The sequence below is a fragment of the Cariama cristata genome, unplaced genomic scaffold (genome assembly GCF_000690535.1).
Source record: "Cariama cristata isolate BGI_N322 unplaced genomic scaffold, ASM69053v1 scaffold17135, whole genome shotgun sequence".
Taxonomy (NCBI): domain Eukaryota; kingdom Metazoa; phylum Chordata; class Aves; order Cariamiformes; family Cariamidae; genus Cariama; species Cariama cristata.
The window spans coordinates 37,127-59,142 of NW_009616001.1; the positions used below are offsets into that span (position 1 = coordinate 37,127).

Below are 22,016 nucleotides of genomic sequence, written 5' to 3' on the forward strand. Positions count from 1 at the left end.
TCACCGGCACAGGCTGTTAGATCTTGATCAAAAGGACAGCAGCAGAGAGAGACGCAGGTCGCGTTGAAAAGGTGTCAGCACAGAGAGGCAGGCAGCCCCTGGGGAGCATCTCTGCTAAGCAGGCACTTGAAAATAATCAATCAGTAGGACTGGAAGACATATCCGTGCCGCTCGCTGCCGGCAGCCCCACCACCACTGCCGGGGAGAGGAAGGAAAGTGCTGTGAGCAGGCTCCTTCATCCCCCACAGGCAGCCATCCTCCCCCGCAGGCAGCCATCCTCCTCCTCTTCTCCAGTCGGGCTGTGGCAGTGCCCTGCAGGGCACAGGCTCCCAGAGGCCATCTCCATCCTCTCCCTCCTCCCTCTCCACCTGGGGTTCGCTTTGGAAACCTCGGAGAGGCAGACCCAGTGCTTCTCTGTGGGTGAAGCAATGTGGCTGAAGTTGTTGCCCCGTTAAGAGCAGAGGGAACCCTCCTGCCACAACAAAGAGCAGAGAGTACCGTTCCCTTTACCTCTCTACACAGAAGGAGGCAATGGAAAGACTTGCAAGATTACTGCTTACCCCATCATGCCTAATGACATGTGCACAAGACCACTCATGTTAGTTCAGTATTTACTGACCCCACACCCATATCAGTGAAGCAACGACCCTGTGCTACCCCTGCGGCACACCATAGCCTCCGCTGGTGGGCCAAAGCCCAGGGTTAACGTGCTAGCACATACCTGTTGTCCTGGTCTAACAGATATTTGTGTGCTCCTAGCAAACACTACAGAGCATAAACCTTTTTCGCTGAGGTTTAACTCAGTGCAATGGGTTTTCCACAGGCTGAGAGCGTGCAAATGTCCTGTTACGGCAGCTCTGCTGACAGGCAGTCACTGAAGCACGGTCCAAGCCCTTCACCAGACACTTACACACGGTGCCCGTATTCATCATCCAACGGCTTTAAGGAAGAGAAAAACCACAAACATTTCACAGACAGGAAACCTGGAAAATATCCATCTGAAATGAGGGATGGCCAGACGAGAACAACTAGCACTTTCTGCCCTGGGAGAAATAATAACTCAGACCAGTAAACTGACACAAAGAACTTCACCGTGTTGATAATTTACTGTTCTTTTTTTCCTCCACGTGGCTACCATTCACATAGATCAAGAAAACAGGTAAGGAATAGGCGTCAAAAGCTCCCAGGTCTTTCAGAACCAGTTAACCTGCCTGCTTTCTGCATCGGAGTTGATATACACAGCATTGCTCTTTCCTCAGTTTCACCCTATTTCACACGAGCTGCTTTTTTACAGTCAACAGAGGCTAATCTGACACTCGGCACAGGCGTTAAGTCTCCTACTCCAGAACCACTGGCCAGACAGCTGTTTCGGAGGGTGAAGGCAGGCTGTGAGATACAAGCGTCCGCTGGCAAGCCTCCAGCCACTGGGTACCAGCAATTATGTGTACCTGATGGAGAGGAGGATCACAGCTTACGGGAGGAAGACCCTTTGTTGCATATAAAAAAAGTTCAACGAGAAACACACGCCCAGCGCAGATTTCCCTTGCCTCTTATTTCCAAAACCATCGTCTCTGTTTCCATAGGGAATCTAGGTTGGTCCCCTACCCAAGAGCCATGGATGCATCATCACTGCTGTCACAGGGGACCGGAGTGGGTACGCAGCATCTCAGGAGGGTTCTGACCTGCACAGAGAGTCCTGTACCACAAAGGCCACCCTGCCAGCACCACATCGCCACAATTTGCAGGTGACAACTTCTTTGGCACTCTTACCTTCTCTGAAGGTAACCCACAAATGCTCTGAAGTCCAGGAGAAGCAAGCTGTTGTGTTTTCATGCAAGGATGATAAGCATACCAAAGCTATTTCTAAGAAGAGGGCACAAAGGTGTCGTTCACTCCTGGTTGCTTGATTGGGATGGGCTGTATGATTTGACTTAATACTTCCCACCTCCTTCATACTATGAGCAGCTACTGAGACATCAAGGGAGACTTCTGAAGCTAAAAGTGTTTTCAATTAAAAAGACTGACAAACGAAGAAAGCCTAACTAGAAGGTGACAATCTAACAGCAGATTTAGAAATTGGCTGATGAGTTATTGCTCGAAGGGGCTCCAAGAGATCAGCTTGGATCCCACAGACAGCTAACAGAGGATGGGCAATGGGCAGGTCAGCAGACAGCACAGCTATGGAAACGTGGTAGCAGTGCATTTGCACCCTAATCCTTCCTCCACTTTGCCCAAGATCATCACATCCACATGCCATTTTGTGTGCTTTCACAAACAGGCCAAACCTGCGCACATGCAAAGCGTGGATGTGGGTTGCTTTCATTTGCCCTTATAGCTTCATCACATCCTACCTCCGGCAGCATGAAACCAAACAGCAAGTATGTGATTTTGGCTCCTTTTTTTTTGGAGAGGAGACCGTAAGGCATCATCACTTCTTCAGTTGGAGCTTTCAGAGGTGAAAACCTGTTTCAGTCACTGACTTCAAATATGGACGGAGAACCAAGTCAAAATTCAGCCTGGGCTGCTCAGGGCTTCTCCTTCTCGTCTTCCAAAGAAAGGTTAGCCTGCTTCGGTTGCAATGCAATGCTAACAGCCTACAGAACATAATTCCCCCATTAGATAAATAATTAATCACCCTGTGTGCTGCAATTACTTCCAGAGTGGGCAGGTCTCATAAGGAAATGATGAATCTTCCACATTTCCAAAAGAATTTATTTAATGTAAAGCTGCTGTAACTCATTTTCTCATCGACCTCCCTCTACCCAGAAACTGGCACTAATTTACAGGCAAAGAGACAGATTTATCTGCTATCAAATGGATTGATCTGGCAGGAACTAATAACAATCCAGAACAAGGAAGGTGCTATGGCTGGACAGAGGGATGCTTCTCAGTGCTGTTAGCCTAAAGCTCTCTTAAACCATCCTGGTCCAGAACAGCAGTGGGAAGAAGATGACAGAAAGACAGTCAGGAGAGTGTTTACTGGTACTAACCCGACACGGTGAGTCTGGCCTCCCGGCTGAACTTCACATTAGCAATATTGGTAGCAACGCAGTGAAAAATCCCGCTGTCTTCTGCCCTCAGTCCCGTAATCTGGAGGACCCCCTTGGGCAGCAGCGTGTACCTGCGGGAAGAGAAAAGCAGAAACAAAACCTTACAAAGCAGGATGTGATGTGAAAGCAGGCTGCATACCCATGCAGGTGAGGCAGGCTGGCTCCCTGCATCCTGATGCAGAGATGCCAATACCACCTGACTGATGCAGCCCCTGGCAGACTGAGCCCATGCTTATCACTGCATCAGTTCTTTATTTTCTGGATACTTGAGCCTCTGGTCTTCTTTTACAGGGGGGGTATGTTCCCTTTCTTTATCTTGAGAAAGGATGACCTTTGCTGGAAGGCTACAAAGTAGATGCTTCTTATTTAAGCTGTGGGAAAGCTTTGGCAGTGCATTTGCAGGTGAACAGAGCTGACGTGGGAGTTATCACTCATCAGCTGAAGCCCAGTGACCACAGACAAGCATCAGGGGAAGTGTGTGCTGCACACTCCCAGCTCCAGGTCCAGGACTCAAATCCACATGACCTTAAAATCTCAAATGCATGGAAAGGTATGTTTAAAATAGATATTGAGGGGGCATACATAAATATCAATAAATATTTTATGTATTTAAAACATAGGTACATTTAAATCATGCATGCATGCACACATATATGTATACATACATTACAGGTTGCTTGGCAACCGTGTGTTTAAATTGGCTGGTAGTAAGTCATTACACTGTGATGAGTTAATAATCCATTTCCGTCTGGAAGATGAAGAATATCTTTTTCCGTATCAGCATATGGTTAAGTGCCTATAACCTGCTCCCTGCGCTGGGTTCCAAACGCGCAGCTCAGTGTCGGTGGCAGCGTGACAGCAATCAGTTTTACACGTCCTGAAGTTGATTGCAATCTCTCTGGGACTTTAAAATGCCCATTGTTTTGGATGAATTATACCACAAGAAGCCTTCATTTTTGTTAACAATCTGCCCACAGCATTAGAAGATTCAATTCCAAAGCTATTATTCTGCCTTCAAAGCCTCTGAGTGCAAGACTCAGCATACAAATTTATATACACTTTATACGCAGAAATGCACCAAGCGTGATTAATGCAGAAATCCAATTCAGTTAAGAGAAGCAACCCTCATCACCCAGGCCCGTTGATGTCAGAGATTAATCTACTGAGCTGACAATAAAAACCTTTCCCAATAACTTTACTCCCACAAAAAGCCAAATCTGTTCAAAACGAGGACACTGAATGTAGAAACCTAGCCCACATTCTCCAGGGCTTGGGCAAGCTCCCTGTCCTGGAGGAGAAGCAGTGGGGATGAGCACAGCTTGGGGCTCTCTCGGTTGGAGAAAAGTCTTGGTTCCTCAGTCCTGGAGCTCCTCAGCCATGGAGCTCCTCAGCCTTGGAGAAAAGAAGTCCTGGTCACACTCAAATCCCTGCCTCATCTCTGACCATCTCCACACCTGTGACCCTGGGCTCAAGTGGAAAGAAGCAATAATGCATGAAGGACCTCAAGGGAACTTCACCTGTCCTGCAACATCTCATTGGGACGCACACAAAGCATCAGGTCCTGTTCTGCACCCCTTACTTCTGCTGATACCACCTCGGACAAGTCGCCCTGCTCTACCACATTCCCAGTTAGTACTTGTATGAGTAAGAAGCCTTCAGAGGAGATCACGTTTAACAAATCAACCCTGTGCTGGCCTATAAAAAGCTCAGATGAAAAACACAAGGAAAAACAAAACCTGACAGTTGCAGTTTTCCACAGCAGGGTTGGGCCTCTTGGGTCCTTCTACTGTAAGTTCACCACAACACTGAAAAGGTCAGGCATTGTTCCAGCCCTTGTGTTTTCTCCTGCCTCCAAAGCACCCAACCACGTTCTGCTGTAGAATTGACATTTTTAAGAATAGGGACTTTCAGAGAAATATTTACAGCTTCCTGGTTTCGCGTGTTCCCAACACATGGACGTCAATTCACGATTGAGGTGTGCTGCGACCGATTGTCTCCCACCATCGGTTGTGCGACTCCTGAGCCGCAGCTGGGACTGCCGGAGGCTGCCGGCACGGAGCACGCGTTTCCTGCCACCTGTCCTCTGCCGGGCCCCACCACCGCTAGGAGGATCAAACCGTGATGAAGGATGTTTCCGACACGAAGGGAGCAGCCTGTCAAACACAGGAAGGGATGACGTGCCGTCCCAGGTCTAGGCTGGGGAAGGGGGGCAGCTGGGGTTCCTCTTTAGGAGGATTGCATGGGAAACAGCGGCTCAGGGCGCTGTGAGATGCTCTCTGCAGAGCTTCCCTGCCGCCACACAAAAGGGAGTCCACCTGGGAAGGAAAGTCTAGCAGCCACAGTGTAATTCAGCGCTTGCAAGAGTTCAGGACGCACGTGGAAGACCCTAAGTCATGGATCTGGCTTGGAAAGAGTTGCACAAAATGGAGCCATGGAGGGATGATGGATGCCAAAGCTGCCCGGCTCTGCTAGGATTGCTGAGTGGGCTCTTCATGCTGGAAAGTCAACCTGGAGGAGGGCTGATCCTCTCAGGGAAGGGCAATGCAAGCCCTTGCTCCCTCCAAAATCAGCTAGTGTGGTTTACCTAGGTCTCTTGGGAGATGCAGTATTTCTGCACAGTTTGGCCAGAAGTAGCCCAGACAACCCACAACGTTAACTGAAAGAGTCTTCCGTAGCAGAAACGCTGGCTAAGACCCTCAGCCCAGTTTAGTTGTGTCCTAGCACAACTGTGAGAGCAATAGCAAGCCTGACCGCCTTTTTCCACCTGGAGAAAGGACAGCAGTACATGGCTTGGACATGTCCTACCTTTCATTGTCTGTGTTGACTGGCATGCGGTTCTTTTGCCAGAGGATGACCGGCTCAGGCAAGCCGTGGATCTGACACTGGAATCTTGCTACACCACCTTCCTCCACCACTGCGTTCTGAGGGTGGATGTGGAAGTCGGACATCGCTGGAAGACAAAAAGAGAAACAAAAATGTTTACATGTGAAGAGAGATCCACTGTCAACAACTTCACATGACCTAGAAACACCCCCATTTCCCAGAGCTAGCAAACGGGATTGTAATGCAAGAACAGAAGGCTGGTTTCCCCTAACCTCTTGCACGGAGAAACAAGACTTGTGGCAAGTTCTTGCTATAGGTCTGCCTCTGCACATTGAACTGATTGACTCAATCAGGACAGGAGACCGTGCTCCGTGACCCACATGCTCCTGCAGCGAGGTCTATGGGGGCAGCAAGATGCACAGACACTGCACTGGCACTTATTGGAGGTCATTCTCAACGGCTTCAGTAGGTGTTGGATCCAAGCTCACACCAGAAAAGAGATGTCTATCCTTTCTGTTGCTGCCAATGCCTTCTCTGCTGTAAGTATCTTTCTGATCTGCATAGCTTGACTCCTAAACTCATTTTGTTTAAATACTTTGACCAAAAGAGCTCCCAGATACCCTAGTAAAACTTGATTTCCGTCTCTGCTTGGCAGGTGCTCCAGCTCATTGCATACTCCTGCCTTCCAGCACCGCAGACGGAATGGTCACAGCCCCATGCTGTGGAGCAACAGGTTTCAGCCGATAGAAAGAGCAGCTGCCAAGAGCTCAGCAGCCCAGCAAACCGAGGCTTTTGGGGTTGGGACCACCCGACAGCAAATGACAAACCTCAGCATGCCCACGCAGGGTGAATACAGACCAGCCCATTTCAGCACAGCCACAGCTGTAACCATTGTGCGGAAAGACTCTGGCACGCTGTTAGAGCTACATAAATAATACAGTAATTATTACTATTAATTAATTGGAAGGTGCTGCCTGTTGACTCTGCAATAAACATATTCAAAGCTAATAAACATCCCAGTGGTTATTTAGCTCATGATTCATTTATAGTGCCGCATCCGCAGGAAGATTTCTCACACTATCATACAAAATAAACTCCAGGAGAGCCCCGTGCTCTGCCACCCCAGCCCAATAACACCCCTCTCCCCAGCAAGAAAGCCTCGTCCCCTTTTACATGCGTCGAGTATAATGAATGTACCTCTGCTAAGGAACAAGCTGCGTATGTGTCAGGGCAGCTTAATCATTCATCTGCAAACTCCAGTTGGGCTCAGGCAGATGGGAGATGGCCATTAGCAATCATACATTAAATATGTGTTGCATTAACCCACGCTGCTCCCGCAACCACCACTTTCAACAAGCTGACTGCAGATTTGTTAAGCTGATCGGGTAAGACGGAGCAAAGCCCCGGCCCCACACGGCCGTAGGGTTGGGAAGGTTTTGCAGCCGTGAGGGTGGGGTGGGCAGCCGGCCCCACATCGGGATGCACCGGTGGGAGCAGGATTGGGAGATGGCTGTGCAATGCTCCAGCCAGATGGGAACACACCGGCACAAGGCGAAAGACCACGCAAAATTATATTTCCCTTTCCCAAGATGAAAGCTAATGCAAATATCCTCCTTGGTAAGGGACAGAGCGCAATAGTGGAATGGCAATTTACCCAATTCACACAAATTTAGTCTTGAAATGAGGTTACTCGTGGCCCAGAGCACTCAGCCATGCGGGAGGAAGCCCAAAGGCTGCTGGGGGGGTCCCCCACACCAGGTGATTCCCCTTCCAAGGTGGCAAAGGATGCTTCAAAAAACTGGGGGGCCCAGGGGTGCCCACGGCAGGACAGCTCAAGGTGGCCTGCAGAAAATTTCAAGGCTGCATTTGGAGGTCCAGACCAGGGTGAACATCTTGCAACCAAAGCTTATGGACTCTCACCAAGAAATGAATCCAAGAATTAATGAGAATGACACAAAGCTTGTTAATAAAGGGAAAAAAAAAATAAAAAAAAGAAAACAAAGCAGATTCAGATGCCTGCAGGAAAATCCCTTTCAAATGTACAGATGCTCAGTGCTGAGGTTTTTTGGTGGCTGACAGGGTTGATAAGAGGGAGGTGTGAATGAGAACAGCCCCGGCACAGACTTCGCTCTGCTGGCTACAGAATTCATTGCTGTTCCTTTATTTCAATAATATCACCTCTTATAGGTAAAACTGCAGCAATAACCTCTACTCTTAAAGACACTAGTATTAATATTTATCATGAATAAAACATGGCAAGTTATAAATAATTCAGTTATGAGGATGTTAAGTAAAATATTACTCTTCAACGACCCTATAATGTGGCTTTGAAGCACAGTTTTATGTTAAATGCCTAGGAAACACTGTGACCCTTGCCAAGACCAGCTGGTTTGCAGAAGATGCATTAAAAATTCATGCACCGAGCTACAAAATGCTATTTTTAAAACAGCTTTATGAGTTTATTTACAGTTGCAGAGACAAAAGGTTTTGTAGCATCTCCTGTAAAACAGTGACAAAACTTGAACGCGAGTGATTACCTGGGATGCTGTTTTCAGCCTGGAAATAAATCACTGGGTATAAGGAGAGGAGAGGGATAGGAGCACAACTGCTTTACAGGGCATCGCTTGGAGGGGCTAAATCTCTGCTGACCCACATGAGATTTTTGTATATGTCCCAAGTGACTGTAACAAACTCACACAGCGGAGTACTTGCTCCTATTTGTCACTTGTCTTTTAGCAGCAAACGCCAGGAAGCCCCGTTATCAGCCGGGCACTATTGTTTCAGCTGCCACGGAGAAAAGCGGCACACCAGCCCGGGTGGGGTTGGTCAGCAGCCAGGGAGCTGCATCTCATTTCTATGCTAATGGCCATCATAATTTTAAAAATAAATACATGCAATCACAATATTCACCGGCAAGCGCCTAAGTGGGGAGGCACCCTCTAATCCATCCACCCGCTGTCTCCATCATCCAGCAATGCAGCATCCACGTGCCAACGGAGGGACTGGTGCTGCCCCCGGCCCCTCTTGCGGTCATCAGCCAGGGTGAGTGCCACCATCTTCCCATTAAACTTCCCTCTGCCACCTCCATGTGTAGCACAGTATCGTCCACACACATAGTGAGCGTAAGGTAGTCATCAAGCCAGAAAGTTAGACCCAAATCACATGCACCGTCATTGCTCCATATTGATGCTCCAAGTCATGATGTCTCAGAGCTCCTGCTGTCGTCACACCCGGAATTCGGCCATGGTACACACAGACCAGCACAGGGCAGGGAAAGACAAAATCAAATGGGCTTACAGCAGACAGGGAATGGTCCTAGCAGCCCTCCCACGCTGCAGGCATGGGTACATCTTCTCCCAGAGACGCTGGCCAAGGCTAGATTCAGGCTGAGTTGTCTACAGCCACGCTAACGCATGAGGGAGAGGAGTTGCTCTTCATCTCTTCTTCCCCCTTACTTTATCATGGAGGATCTCAACTAGGATGAGGTTGGATCACAGGTGAGGCTCCTCCCTAAAGAGAACCCAATGCTCAGGGGATCTCCCATCACCTAACACTCACCAGGATACCGTCCCCGAAGGCATGTCCTATGGACACGGTGTAGGTGAGCAGCACCTCTTATCCTCATCCATATTCACAGAGGATTTGTTCTGGTAAATGAATTTGCTGGGTCTCCTCTAATCGAAGTGCAAACACTCTCTCAATCCTAACAGGCCCCGTGGAAAGGACAATGGAATAAAAATGAAAATAGGTATCGAGTGAAATTTTCTTTACTCCATGAAAAACTAAATTGAAACCATTAGTGGCCAATCCTTTTTTGCTCCGTACAGCATTAGTGCTAAGCCACAGATTGACCTAGATTTGATATAGAAAAAGAAAACATTAACTTGGTATGTCAAAGCAAATCCCCGGCCTGTTAGAATCATTAAAAGGCAAACATTGTTATCAACTGCAGGCACAAGGGAAGGAAGAAGATTTGAAAGGTTCAGTGCCAAGCCTGGTGTTAGGAGAGTATTTGGGAAGCCCAGCTAGTTCTGCAATCAGATTGCTTTTTGCTTTTAAATTACTTATGGGGAAAGAGATACCCAGGTTGGCTCTGACACAAGGGGATGCTGGAGAGGAGCTGAGCATCTTCATCGCTGGTGACGCCAGGCAATCCACAAATGATAGTCCACAACCGAAGACCCTTTCTCCACATATCTGCCACCAACCTGTTAAATTCAGACCTCTTCCAATGCAGGCATCTGATTAAAATGCCTCAAAGTTGACACAGTACAAGGAACAAGAGTTTAATGGGGACATGCCTCCAGTATCTGGGATCCCAGATGTCCCTGCCAAGGAGGATAAGATCCGTTAGCTCCATCACAACTGATGAATCATAGAATCATAGAATCGTTATGGTTGGAAGAGACCTCAAAGATCATCAAGTCCAACCGTATACCCAATGCCACCATGCCCGCTAAACCCACTAAACCACGTCTCGAAGCACCACATCTAAACGTTTTTTGAACACCTCTAGGGATGGTGAGTCCACCACCTCCCTGGGGAGCCGGTTCCAAAGCTTAACGACTCTTACCGTGAAGAAGTTCTTCCTTATATCCAACCTGAACCTCCCCTGGCGCAACTTGAGACTGTTTCCTCTTGTCCTACAAGAGGTGAAGGTGAAGTCTGGGAGGCAAATGGTTTTGCCCACTGTGAGACAACAAGCCATGGGCAGAGCCGACCCCTTCCAAGAGTGGCTCCATCCTGATGCTGGTGACAGTTGCTGATTTTCATACTGAATTTTACTAATAAAATTGAATTTCCCCTCGGATCAGCAGAAGTCAGGGTCATTTTTAAAACACGACAACCACCATGGCAATTAAACTCAGACCTAAACTACTCTCAAATCAGGCTGACAGCTCCAGTAGAACCAGCCTTTGGTATCTGTGAGATTTATTAAGCACCCATCCTCCTTGGCACCGCAACTCCTTCCCAAGTGCTTTCCCTGCCCCAAAGCAAGCAGAGGGATTACATCCTCTTCCATTCCCTCCTGGTTTAGGAGACCTTCACCATTAAGTTAGCAACCCACCAGGGAATATTTTCAAGGAGGATGTCAGGTGAAGCAGACACAGGTCTCCTATTTTGCTCCCCTCTGTACTCTGGAAATGGAGGATTTCCCTGCAAGAAAGAGCAACCACAAAAGACGGGGGCGTACGGACACCACAAATCCCATCCTCTCCTCTCTTCCCGCTGCTTTCAAACAGGGACGCTTTCCCAAGTCTTTAAGAAAAAGACACTGCATCTTCTTTCTCTACATTCTTTTTAAAGATGCATTTTTATAAAGATTAAAATAAAAAAGCCCACGTCACAACAGCCCGGTGGCTACTCCAGCTGCAGAGCAGCCTCTGCGCCTGCGAGCCGGCCCTGCGTGTCTAATGATGCTATTGTGCGAGGTTGTTGCTGAACTGCCATGAGCCCAATTTTGAATGCAAGTTGCTTTGTGCATAGTGAAGCGTGAACAACAGCGCCGCCCATTTATCTATTTAATTCTCCAGGAGTAGCAGGAGCGGGGGCCTTCGCTCACATCTAAAGGGAAGAAAAATCGCCTTTCTCTTGGCTTTGGAAAGGGAGGGAAATATTAAAGACCAGCCGTGCTTCTCCCAGCACAGAAGAAAATCCCCTCTGCCCCTGCCCACTAATCATAGGGGTGAAAATCCCAAATCTCTATTGTCCGTGCTGGGCCTCAGATCTCAAAAGAAATGGGCGGCCAGACTCAGGAGAGTTTGAAGCAAGGAAGACATTTTGGAGGAATGTAGCTCATTTAAGAGGAACCAAAATGCATGGTGAGGTGAGAGAGGGAGGAAGCCCCATCTCGCTGGGCAGATGTGGAGGGAAAAAGGGGAAGTCCGTGGAGGGAAAGATGGGCAGTCCTGCACGCTTTTTATTTGCAATCTTTGCAAACAAATGCTTATTCCTCTTTTGCTTTGGCTGTCGTTTTCTCTCTCCAGAGCTGACACAACTGCTCAGAGCAGGGACGGAGGATAGTCCAGGCTCTCCACCCTCTCTGCGTTTTGCATCCTCGTGTCTCTGTTGTTGTCACACTCAATCTAAGCTGAGTGAAATAATTTAAACAAGGTTGAGAAGACACCCCATCTGACGCACTTCTCTGGTTGAGGAACAAAGTCTTCACCTGGCCTGGTTTTTATTCCCCCTGCCCTAAGCCCCTGGGACAGGGATGAAAGGGAGACAACCGAGCTAATGTCTCGCAGCGGGACACAGCAGCTGCCCACGGGACGGAACATGCAACAGATATTTTACAAGAGGAGAGGAAAAAAAAAACACCTCCCGCTTCATGACTCAAGTGCACCAGGAGGAAAATTACTGCCTGATCTGGAGCTATGGCTTCTCAATTTTTTGCATAACGTGAAATGACTGCGAGTCAAATCCAGCTCAGGTCACCTCCCTGTCACACCACAACAAGGAGCACTGATGGACTCTACCGACCCATGATTTACCATTTGTTTTGGTGCTTTGAGAAGCAAGTGGAAAAAAGCACAGAGCCCTACAGGGGCTGCTTCTGTGTAGGGATGATAAATACCCTGCAAAAGTAATGAGCACATCTCCACTGCACACAGACCAGGAGTCAGAGGGAATGTGCTCAGCGGTCCCTGGTTGCTCTGCCCATCCCGCACAAGCAAAGGACCAGGGCTGGGAGGAGGAGGATGGGTTTTTCCTGCAAAGGTCCCTGCAGGGACTTTATCGCGGCACCTGTAAAACCTTCGAATGCCTGTGCTGCAGCTCCACTCCTCTTCCTGAGGCTCCCTTCAATGCGCATCCCATCACCAGCACGCCCAGCCTTTCCTACATGACCACATGCACCTCCAAGCCCACCTCCCAGTCCTAAAGAACATTTAGCATACTTATGGTATTGATTATAGCTCACTTATTGGAAAAATAACTACAACGCTGTCAGTTGTTGATGCAGGCATACTCTCCTGTGCATAGGAAAGATTTTTGTCTGCATAAATGCAGTCTTTGTACCATGCATGGAAATAAACAGGGGTCATACAGCCCAAGGGCTGTTTTATACTGAAGTACCTCCCAATTTCTATAAAGCTCACAAAGTGCTATCCCTCTGCGCCCACACTGTCCCAGTACAGCATGCCATGGAGCATCCCCAACATCCAACACCCCACCACCCTTGCTACTTTGACTTGCGAGGATAGAGAGCGCCCAGGGAGCTGCCTATGCCAGAAGAAACCCCTGAAAGCAGCTGGCCTTTGCCACGCTCTCTCTCGTGCAGCAGCACTGCCCAAATGCTGCCTGCCCAGACCCAAGACCTCCTGCAACGTGGCTGCAGCCAGAAATCATCCCAGCCTGGAAATAAGGAGCAGTAAGTCCCGGCGCATCAGCACAAACACCCTCTCTGAAGCCCAGTGAGCAAGCAGGGCTGTCTGAGCATCCTCAAACCTTTCCCATAAATGTATCGGTCATTTTACAGAGACAGGCACAGGGGACACAAAGTGACACCCACGGCCACAACCCAAATCCAACATCATCCCTTGAGTACCAATGGCATGCTCTACCCACAAGGTAACGTTGCTCCTTATAAATCACTTTGAAAGATGCACCTTGGCAATCCCACGGACCAAATTTCTCACTTCCCTCTGTGTTCAGAGCACGCAGCAGCATCCCATCACGTTACCTGCTACGCAGAGCAGCAGGGCAGACAGCCCAAGGTGGTTATTCATCTTCCAGCACCCTCTTGTTTTGCAGGAGAATCGACTAATAAACAGCCCCTTTAGCACTCTCAAATTGGTTTCAGGGAGAGAAGAAGTTTCTGGCGGAGAGGGAGGCATCGCTGGGAGAAACCTTTATCAGGGAGTGCTATTGCAGTAATTTTTCAAGACAAAATTGCTCTCTGGCTCATGACAGCGTTTAGTGTATCCTGAGGCGACCATTTGTGAAGCCGAACCTGTGGTCCTGCCACCCTGCTGCTGGAGGGAAGGGGGAGTATTAAATGTCATAAACAACTCTTAATTTGCCTGGGCGGCTGCATATGGGGCTTGCGATTCTGCAGTGCAGGAGGAGGTTATCCATCATCATTACAGTGCCCTGGCACCAAGGGTGATGCTGGCTGGGCAGCACTGCCGCTGTCACACCTGCCCAGTGGCACTAGTCACCACAAAGGGCTCCTGTATTTCCGCAGGGTGACTTCTTAAGAAACTCCAGCATCACGCAAGGTTCCCCCACCCCAAAGCAGGGCTCCCCTCCAGCATCACAAGAAGATCCTCCCTCTAGATGCTCCATCCTTTAGCATCCACAGCTCACTCCGCTTTGGGCAACGGCTTCTTCAGGACCTTGCCACCTCCCAGGCTTTCCTCTGAAGTACACATGTGCTCTCTGCAAAATACCTAGGATTTATCCTACTCAAGTGTCCCTGCAGACCCCTGAAATAATGAGAAAATGAAGGGCAAGCTGTCCCGCAAGCCTCCAGGAGAGGATGGCTCTTTGAGGGCAAAGCAAAGCACGCAGCACACTGCCAGCAGGCAGGACTCTCCTGCCAGATTCCCATCCGGAGCTCCTCGTGTTTTTCCTACTCCGACACACACAATTAAGACAAATTACATAGTTGCCATTTTGATTTGTTGCACAATAATGATGTTTTCCATCCCTCTCCCAAATATTGATGGAGATGGTACAAGAGGAAGCTCCCACACAGCCGTTTCTGGCCCTGGACCACTTTGTTTGCAGCCAACTGCTTCTGATACCGAGCGCGGATGAGCAGTCCTGCTTTTTATCAGCTTAGAGAGGCAACGAGCCATCCGAGCACAGGGCGTTATCCTGCCCCATCACAGTCCTTGCAACACCTCTGGGTAGAAACATCCCTGCTCAGACTGCCCCGACTGCAAAGTGCCCGCAGCCATCCCTGGTTTTTTGTGCTCACCAACGAGCACACGCTTTGTTTCGGCATCTCCAGAGGCGACAGCGGAATCCAGAAAGGTGAAGGAAAGGAAGCTTTTCATCACGACTGCCCATGGAAATGCCATCAGCCCCGCTTTCAGACAGGGAGCTGTCCTGATTTACAGGCTAATGAATTTTAAATGAGATGCATTTTTTAATTTTTTGTTGTCAGCCCCCATTTTTCTGCTAGCAATCATTTCAATAATAGCTTTAAATTTTCAGCATCTGTTTTTACCAGCTCTCTTGTAATTAGTTTACTAATGTATTTCACTGCGCCTTTGTTATTTTCAGAGAATTACTTCATTCCCAGCTATCAGAGATAGTGCACTTCAGTCTATAAGGAGTTTGGCCTTTGTTCCCTTGTGGTTATTCACATGGGGGAAGATGGCTCAGTGAATGACAAGCCTTTCTATCACCACACATTCTCCATTTAATGTCTTTATACTGGCTCATTAATTACCACAGAAAACTCCTTTCCGAATGGAACCTGTGATTTATAGAAGACTTGGGCAAGGTGCCATTTTTATCGGGCCAACAGCAAACAGCACTAGTGCCGGTAATTCACTCTTTATTTTCCCTTCTGCTGCAGTGGGGTGAGCCCTGCCACGGTAGGAGTTTTGCCGGGGCAAGGGAGTTCAGCAAGTGCTCGGTGCTGCCGAGCCACGGCCATCACGCTGCTCCTGTACGGCTGCGATGAGCAAGTCCATAGAAAATTGAGCTCCAGCCCATTCTGTGTACCGTGATGTCCGCTGTACAGACTGAGACATTCCCTTGGGCAGTGGCGGGATGGGTGCCTGGAGGAGGTGGGTCTGCCTCCGAGATGATGCCCTGCCTCTCTTCATCAAATCTAGTGGTCCAAGGTGTTGCAGCGCATACAACAATCTCTTAGCACTCGGCAAAAAACCAAGCAGAGCACAGTGAGAGACTCAGGCTTTCGTTAAGGAGCGGGCAGTCAGCCACGATGGACTCCGTGGTACCTAGATGTACCTCTCTGCTGGGTCCCATTACACAGCACAGGCTGGATGGCAGGTTTGAGTCCCAGCTGTATCCCTCAGACTCTAAAACATTACAGACTTGCAAACCTCCCAGCAGCACGGGGTCCGGCCAGGGGGAAGAGCTGCACAAAGACACAAGGAAAAGGCTCCCTGTAGACCCAAGGCAGCCAGCGTGCGGGAGAAAGGCGGCTGCCCTGCCTTCGAGAGGGAGTAACTCAAACAACAGTCTCTCTGTCCAACAGAAATGAGCTTTAAATCCTTCAGAACAGTATGTCTTTCACCACGTCCATACTCTGTGCCGAGCATGATAAACTGCCCCCTTCTTTATTAAGGAATGAAACAGAGGTGGGAACGGTGCACATGTTGACTAAAGAAGTTATTCAAATAGAAAAACAATCACGAAAGGCTGGATTTCCATCGCTTGACGCAGAGGAGCTGCCTCACACCATTGTAAGGGAAATACTCAGCATCCCCTGTGCACATGGGGAGAGAAGAGAGGCCAAAGTACCTGAGAGCAGACGCAGAGCAAGTCGGGCACAGAGTTGGCATTACAAAGGACTGCTCGAAAGCTCCTTTCTGTTCATCTGAACTCCAAATTTCACTCAAATGCAGATGATTTTCCAAAATGCCAAGTGCTCCTCTGCTCCCATCCCTTGGTGGTGAGCACAGATACTGTGTTATGATGTTGCCTGATCCAGATTGAAGGTGATAATATCGAAGATGTAGAAAGGACTGAACCACCGTAATACTCAGAAAATCCAGCTTCCTCCAAGGTCTGCTTTTCCTCTGAGCAGCGGCTAAGCCGTTAGCTGTCATCTCATCCCTGTGGCTGAGTTACATACATAAATCCCTGCTCGCTCCTTGGCAATAGCAACAGCTTCCTATTTTGCTGGCAGCGATCCAGGGGAAATTCAAGCTGAATTACAGCCATTCTTCAGAAAATAGGCCAAATCCACGAAAGCAGGACACATGACCGCAGACGTAGAGCTCGTCCTTTTTCTATTTATTTCACGACGAGAAGCCCTGTTGGCTGAAAATAGCTTATCTCTGGAAGTCCCCCTTTCCGTTCGCGGCTGCCGCTCCTGGCTGCTAGCCAAACTATTACCACCTCAAAGAGAAAGTTCATAGCTCCGGCGTATCAGCCGCACTGTACAGGACATATGGTTTGATGTTTTCACTGATTTCTCTCTGGGAGTTCGGTGGAGATGGGGATTGTATTTCTGTGTATGAGCCAGCGGGTGTTAACACCTTTCCTGCACCTTTGCTGGGATGGTTGTACTTGGGGTTGTACCTCAGCATCGCTTGTCAGCGTACACACAGTAGCGTGTGGACACATGCATGTATGTGCATGCATGACACAGTACGGGTGGTAACACGGGCTGGATTTGGTGAGCCAGGGTCCCTCCAGACATCCATTCCCACGACAAGGTGAGAGCTTACATTTCACGCCAGGTCCACAAGAAACAGCCACTCCATCCGAAAGCACCTCTGCACCCGCAGCGAGTCCTCTCTCCACGTACCCCACAGCGCCCTAAATATGACTGGGAGACACATCACCATCCCAAAGCATACGGAGAGACAAACACAAGTGAGGACACAGGAGAATGGCTAAAGATCAGAAGGATGTAGAGGATGGTCACACAGAGGAAGGAAGTGATGGCAGAGTTACAAACCACAAATCTCACCATCTTTATCTTCCTTGCTATCACCAGACCATCACCGAACGCGAGGAGCATGGATGCATTCCAGAAAAGACACCTCTCCAGGGAGGACTGGCTTTTTTGTTGATAAGAAGCGGGGAGGCTTATCTCCCAAACTCACAGTGACACCTCACCTCGGGCCCAGTTTATCAAATTAAACTCATTACCCGTGAGAACTCGCTGAAAAGAGGTGGCAGGAGAAGAGTGGTGGGTCAAGGAGGCAACGCTCCCGGCTCAGCGCATCCTTACCGGCACGTGCCGAGCAGCAGTGGCCGGTGGGACAAGACCACCTGTGAAATCACCACCAGCACCAAAACACCCCAGAGTATCACGTCAAGGAAGAAAACTGAAAGAAAGAGGAGATGCACTGATTTACTGCGAGGCCGTCACACAGCTCTGCAGTTTATTGTACGTACAGCCACACCACGTAAGGCTGTGCGCTCGCTGGATGTGTTTTCTGCGTGTAAGTTGGTTTCTATGTGAAACAGCAAGTTTCTATGTGATAGAAAGATAACCTCACCATGCCTACAGGAGAGTTTATTGTACATACAGCCACACCACGTAAGGCTGCGCTCGCTGGATGTGTTTTCTGTGTGTAAGCTGGTTTCTATGTGAAACAGCAAGTTTCTATGTGATAGAAAGATAACCTCACCATGCCTACAGGAGAGCGATGGATCGGTGGTCTACCATCATCCAGTCTCCATACTGTGTCACAACCGAATACACTATTTTGCATATGCCTCTATTACTGGCAAGGAGAAATAACCAAGTCCTTTCTAGAGGGAATTTTTAAAATGAGCAGTCAAGCAAAACAAAATTTCAGTTTTGAACACTTTGATAAGGCATTCAGATATTGACATTTTTTTGCTTTTTTATCATAGATTAGACAAACAACGGTAACCTCAGGTGGTGTCTCTCCTCTCTTCTCCAAGATCTTTGGCACTTTTTACGGGAACAGGATATGACAAGAAGCCCTGGGTAACACGAGGCAAGGGCGGTGAGGCTCGGGAAGCCTTTGAAGAGCGTAATTCCCAAGGGGTGCTCCCGGACGGGATAACTATCGCCTCGCAGGGCTCAAGGAGGGACTCTTATCGATTTGGTGGGAGAAGAGATGGGAAGAGCCTATCTTATTTCCTACTGTGGAATTTGCAAATATTTTACCCAAATGTTTGTGCTTCTTCATGCGTTTCTGCATCCTGAAACTCATTGGGGCAAGTTGGGGTGGGCAAGCTACGAGATTCCCCAAGCAGTGGTCCCCTGATGAGGAGACACAGATTCTTCTGCAGGCTCCTGGCTACCATCAGCTAAGCCCTCTGCAAATGCACCAAGCCCCTATGCCCTCCATTGCACACCACCCATGCTTCCAAACAACGCCTGGCAGCAAAATTCAGCATCATGGACAAAAGCCAAGAGGAGATCGTGAAAAGAAACCCAGCACCCAGTTCCCAGCCCGGAGAAGGGCTCAGCATCGCAGCTCCTGCCAAAGGAAGAAGAGCTAGAAGAAGAAAGGTTGGACATTTAAGCAGTGATGCAATCCAAATTTAAATATCAATATTTGCCTTCAAAGGCTGTCATTGATGGGAAAGCCATACGAACCTGCAGCTGCCCAGCTACGATGCAGAGGAGGGATGTGGCTATGTCCCTTCTGCGAAGGCTCCCCTGCTTTGCTGGCTGGGGGCACCCGTAGGAGAGGACAATCTCGCCCCACGCACCTGGGACTTCTCTGTCCCCATCCCTGCTCATGCATTTGCTGTCCCTATTTGCTTTCCAGTCACATTCCCCATCCAGATACCAGAGTTAACAACATTTAGCCATCTAAGCTCCCTGTTGTCATGAAATTTCATTTTAATTAAGGTTTGTTAAGGGTTTGGGATGCACACACGAGTGTGGAAACCTTGCCTTGCTAAACGTCAAGGAACGCCGGCATTGCAAAGCGATGTGGATTTTAGAGAGCAGCCAGAGGTCAAATGCTGCACCTAAATGGTGGGGTTGCAGGGGGGCATTTTTACTGACTTTGAGCTCTGAACTTGAGCTTTGCCCCGGTGTTTGCAGCACACTGGGGAAATCAGAGCCAAAGCCCTGTAAGACCTGATCTTCAGGGGGCCTCTGCAGGGACGTTCAGCCCTTCCTGTACCAAGCCTGGGGAATCAGTCCTCTCTCTTCTGAAATGTGCATCTTCATCAGAAAAAACACACGCACCCCAAAACAGCCACCTCCCTGGTATTAACAAAAGAGATGAAAACTCAGTAACAAATGGGTAATTGTAGCACAGACTGTTATGGGCCTAAAAAACTGCTGGGACACCCAAAATATCCAGGACGGCGATTAAATCCATCTTAACAAAACCTTGTGGCACATAATGGCCCCCCAGGAGACCCATTATGCTACACTAATAACTTGTTTATGCGACCAAATTGTCCAAGAAGAGATTTCATGTGGGTGTGCGTGCACACGGGACTGCGCACCCCACATGCACATTCAGGCAGGGAATAAAAGGTGGGAAACAGCAAAGTCTATGAGAGACTCGCTTGGGACAAGGCAGGAGCATCCACATGGAAAACATCACCAGCAACTTCGCAGCCCTCCCCACCGTGAAACGAAATAAATAAATAAAGCAAGCTCCAGGAATTAGCTGTGAGAGTGACAGCACCGAAGGAAAATGAAAACAGAAGGGAGGGGTGGGAAGAAAAAAAAAATCCAGCCCGGCTTGCTTTTGTATTCTCGCATAATGGAGCACGTCAGCTCCGGAGCCTCCGCAAGCCATCACCCACCATCTGGCACCGGGCTGGACCGCTAATGGGAGGCCCCGGCGCCCCAGCTGACTCCCAGAGCCACGGGGGAAATCAAGCTGACGAGCTCCCCACATTAAGCCGTCTAAATTAATGCAGATGCGTGGCCCGCTCGCGAGAAATTTGGCTGGTGAACGGCGGCAAAGAGAGCGGCGTGAGCCAGCTGCAGCGTGCCACGAACCCTGCGCCAGCCTGGAGTTACAGCCCAGCCATTGTATTAAGTGGGGCCGGGGCAGGCGCAAGCCACCCTTGCTCATTTGCAAGACGAATTGTTTGCGAGGGGATCTGGAAGCGCAGCCCTTTTCACCAAGCGCTCGCAATTCGACTGCGAGATGCACAACGCCGGCCAGACGCAAATTCTGCAGCAGCGGGGACAGCCCAGATTAACACCGCCTGCCCGATACGTCGCTCTCAAAACCAGCCTCATTAACTTACGTTCCTGTAATGCCCTAATGGAGCAGATTGGCTGGGACTCACTGTGCCTGGGGTATCCGGAGAGAAGGGGATGAAGATGGTGATATGAGCGCTCGGGGCCAGGTTCGACAGCAGTACCGCTCCCCGGGAGCAACCCCGCTGATTTTGGCAGGGTGGACCCCAGAGGACTCGCTGCCCCAAAGGAACATTTACTGCCCTGAATATCTGATTTCCCTAAGCACTGTGGTGCTGAATAAGGGTGCCAGAGCCCTGCACTGAATCACAAGGGAAAATTCAGCGCTGTCCTGGTGTAGCAAAGGGTTGGCTGAGCACCTTGTCGAAGACACGAGGTCCGATTCCAGCCCCTTCCCTTGCCAGCTGTTGCATGAGGAGCAAGAAGAGAACAAGCCACAGGGGATTAAGGATGCACAACGCTTCCAAGGCATGGAAATGTGTATTGGAGAGCCCATCTCCAGCCCATGGGGGACACACAGTCCCACCTCCTCCCCTGCTCCTAACATGGCAGTGGCTTTTGGTACCAGTGCCTCCCAAAGCTCCTGGGGTGGTACCCTGGGGACCTCTGGGTATGCTGATGGGTGTCTATTGCTGCTTCTGTGGCGTAAGATGCAGGTCAGAGCTCTCTGAAGGGACTCAGCTCTGGCTGAAGCATGCAAAAAGATGTGCCCCCTCCATCTGGGCACAAACAGAAAAGTCAGCCTTCGGGAAGGGATTTTGCTTCTCCCCTCCTTCACCAGCTTCAGAGAACTCATGGGGGAACCCAGCTCCGCAGTGACCCAAGCCGGGGATCAGAGGCAGTGGGGTTAATTCAGACGCAATGAAGAAGCGCCTGGGATGACCAAAGGAGAAAGGAGCATCACGCAAGCACCATCACCACCAGACTGCTTGCTCTCACCACTGGGGTTTCGCTACAACATGTGGCACGTGGCAAGCAGCACTGCCTGCCTCCAGCTGGTCCCCCAAACACTGCCCCGCACCCCAGCATGACAGAGGCAAACGATGCCCTCGCTGCCTTTTCGCATGCCTTTGCCAGGGCTGTAAGCTAAAAAATAGCCAGATACCTCCCCAGGGTGAACTGAACCCACACAGAGACCTCCAGGGAATCGCTGCGACAAACCTCAGGCCAAACAAAACCCAAATCTTGAACAACCGAGGCACATTTCAGCATCCCTGGGTACAGCTGCTGTTGCATAGCCCAGGGAATCTTTCGGGGTGGCAGCGATGCCTTGCAACAAGCAGTTATTTGGGGATCCATCGCTGTCGCTGACAGCTGAGCTCCTGCTT

The 22,016-nt window shown here is 49.4% G+C and overlaps 1 protein-coding gene across 1 annotated transcript in view; it reads right to left on the reverse strand.

The window, feature by feature from the left end:
- Nucleotides 1-22,016, reverse strand: part of IGDCC3 (immunoglobulin superfamily, DCC subclass, member 3) — a gene marked incomplete at both ends in the record, with an annotated part of 94,449 nt that overhangs the window by 37,120 nt on the left and 35,313 nt on the right. The window contains 2 exons of the mRNA XM_009700025.1: nucleotides 2,991-3,121; nucleotides 5,856-6,000. Of these exons, the coding sequence (XP_009698327.1) occupies nucleotides 2,991-3,121; nucleotides 5,856-6,000 (276 nt within the window). The remainder of the gene's footprint in view (nucleotides 1-2,990; nucleotides 3,122-5,855; nucleotides 6,001-22,016) is intronic.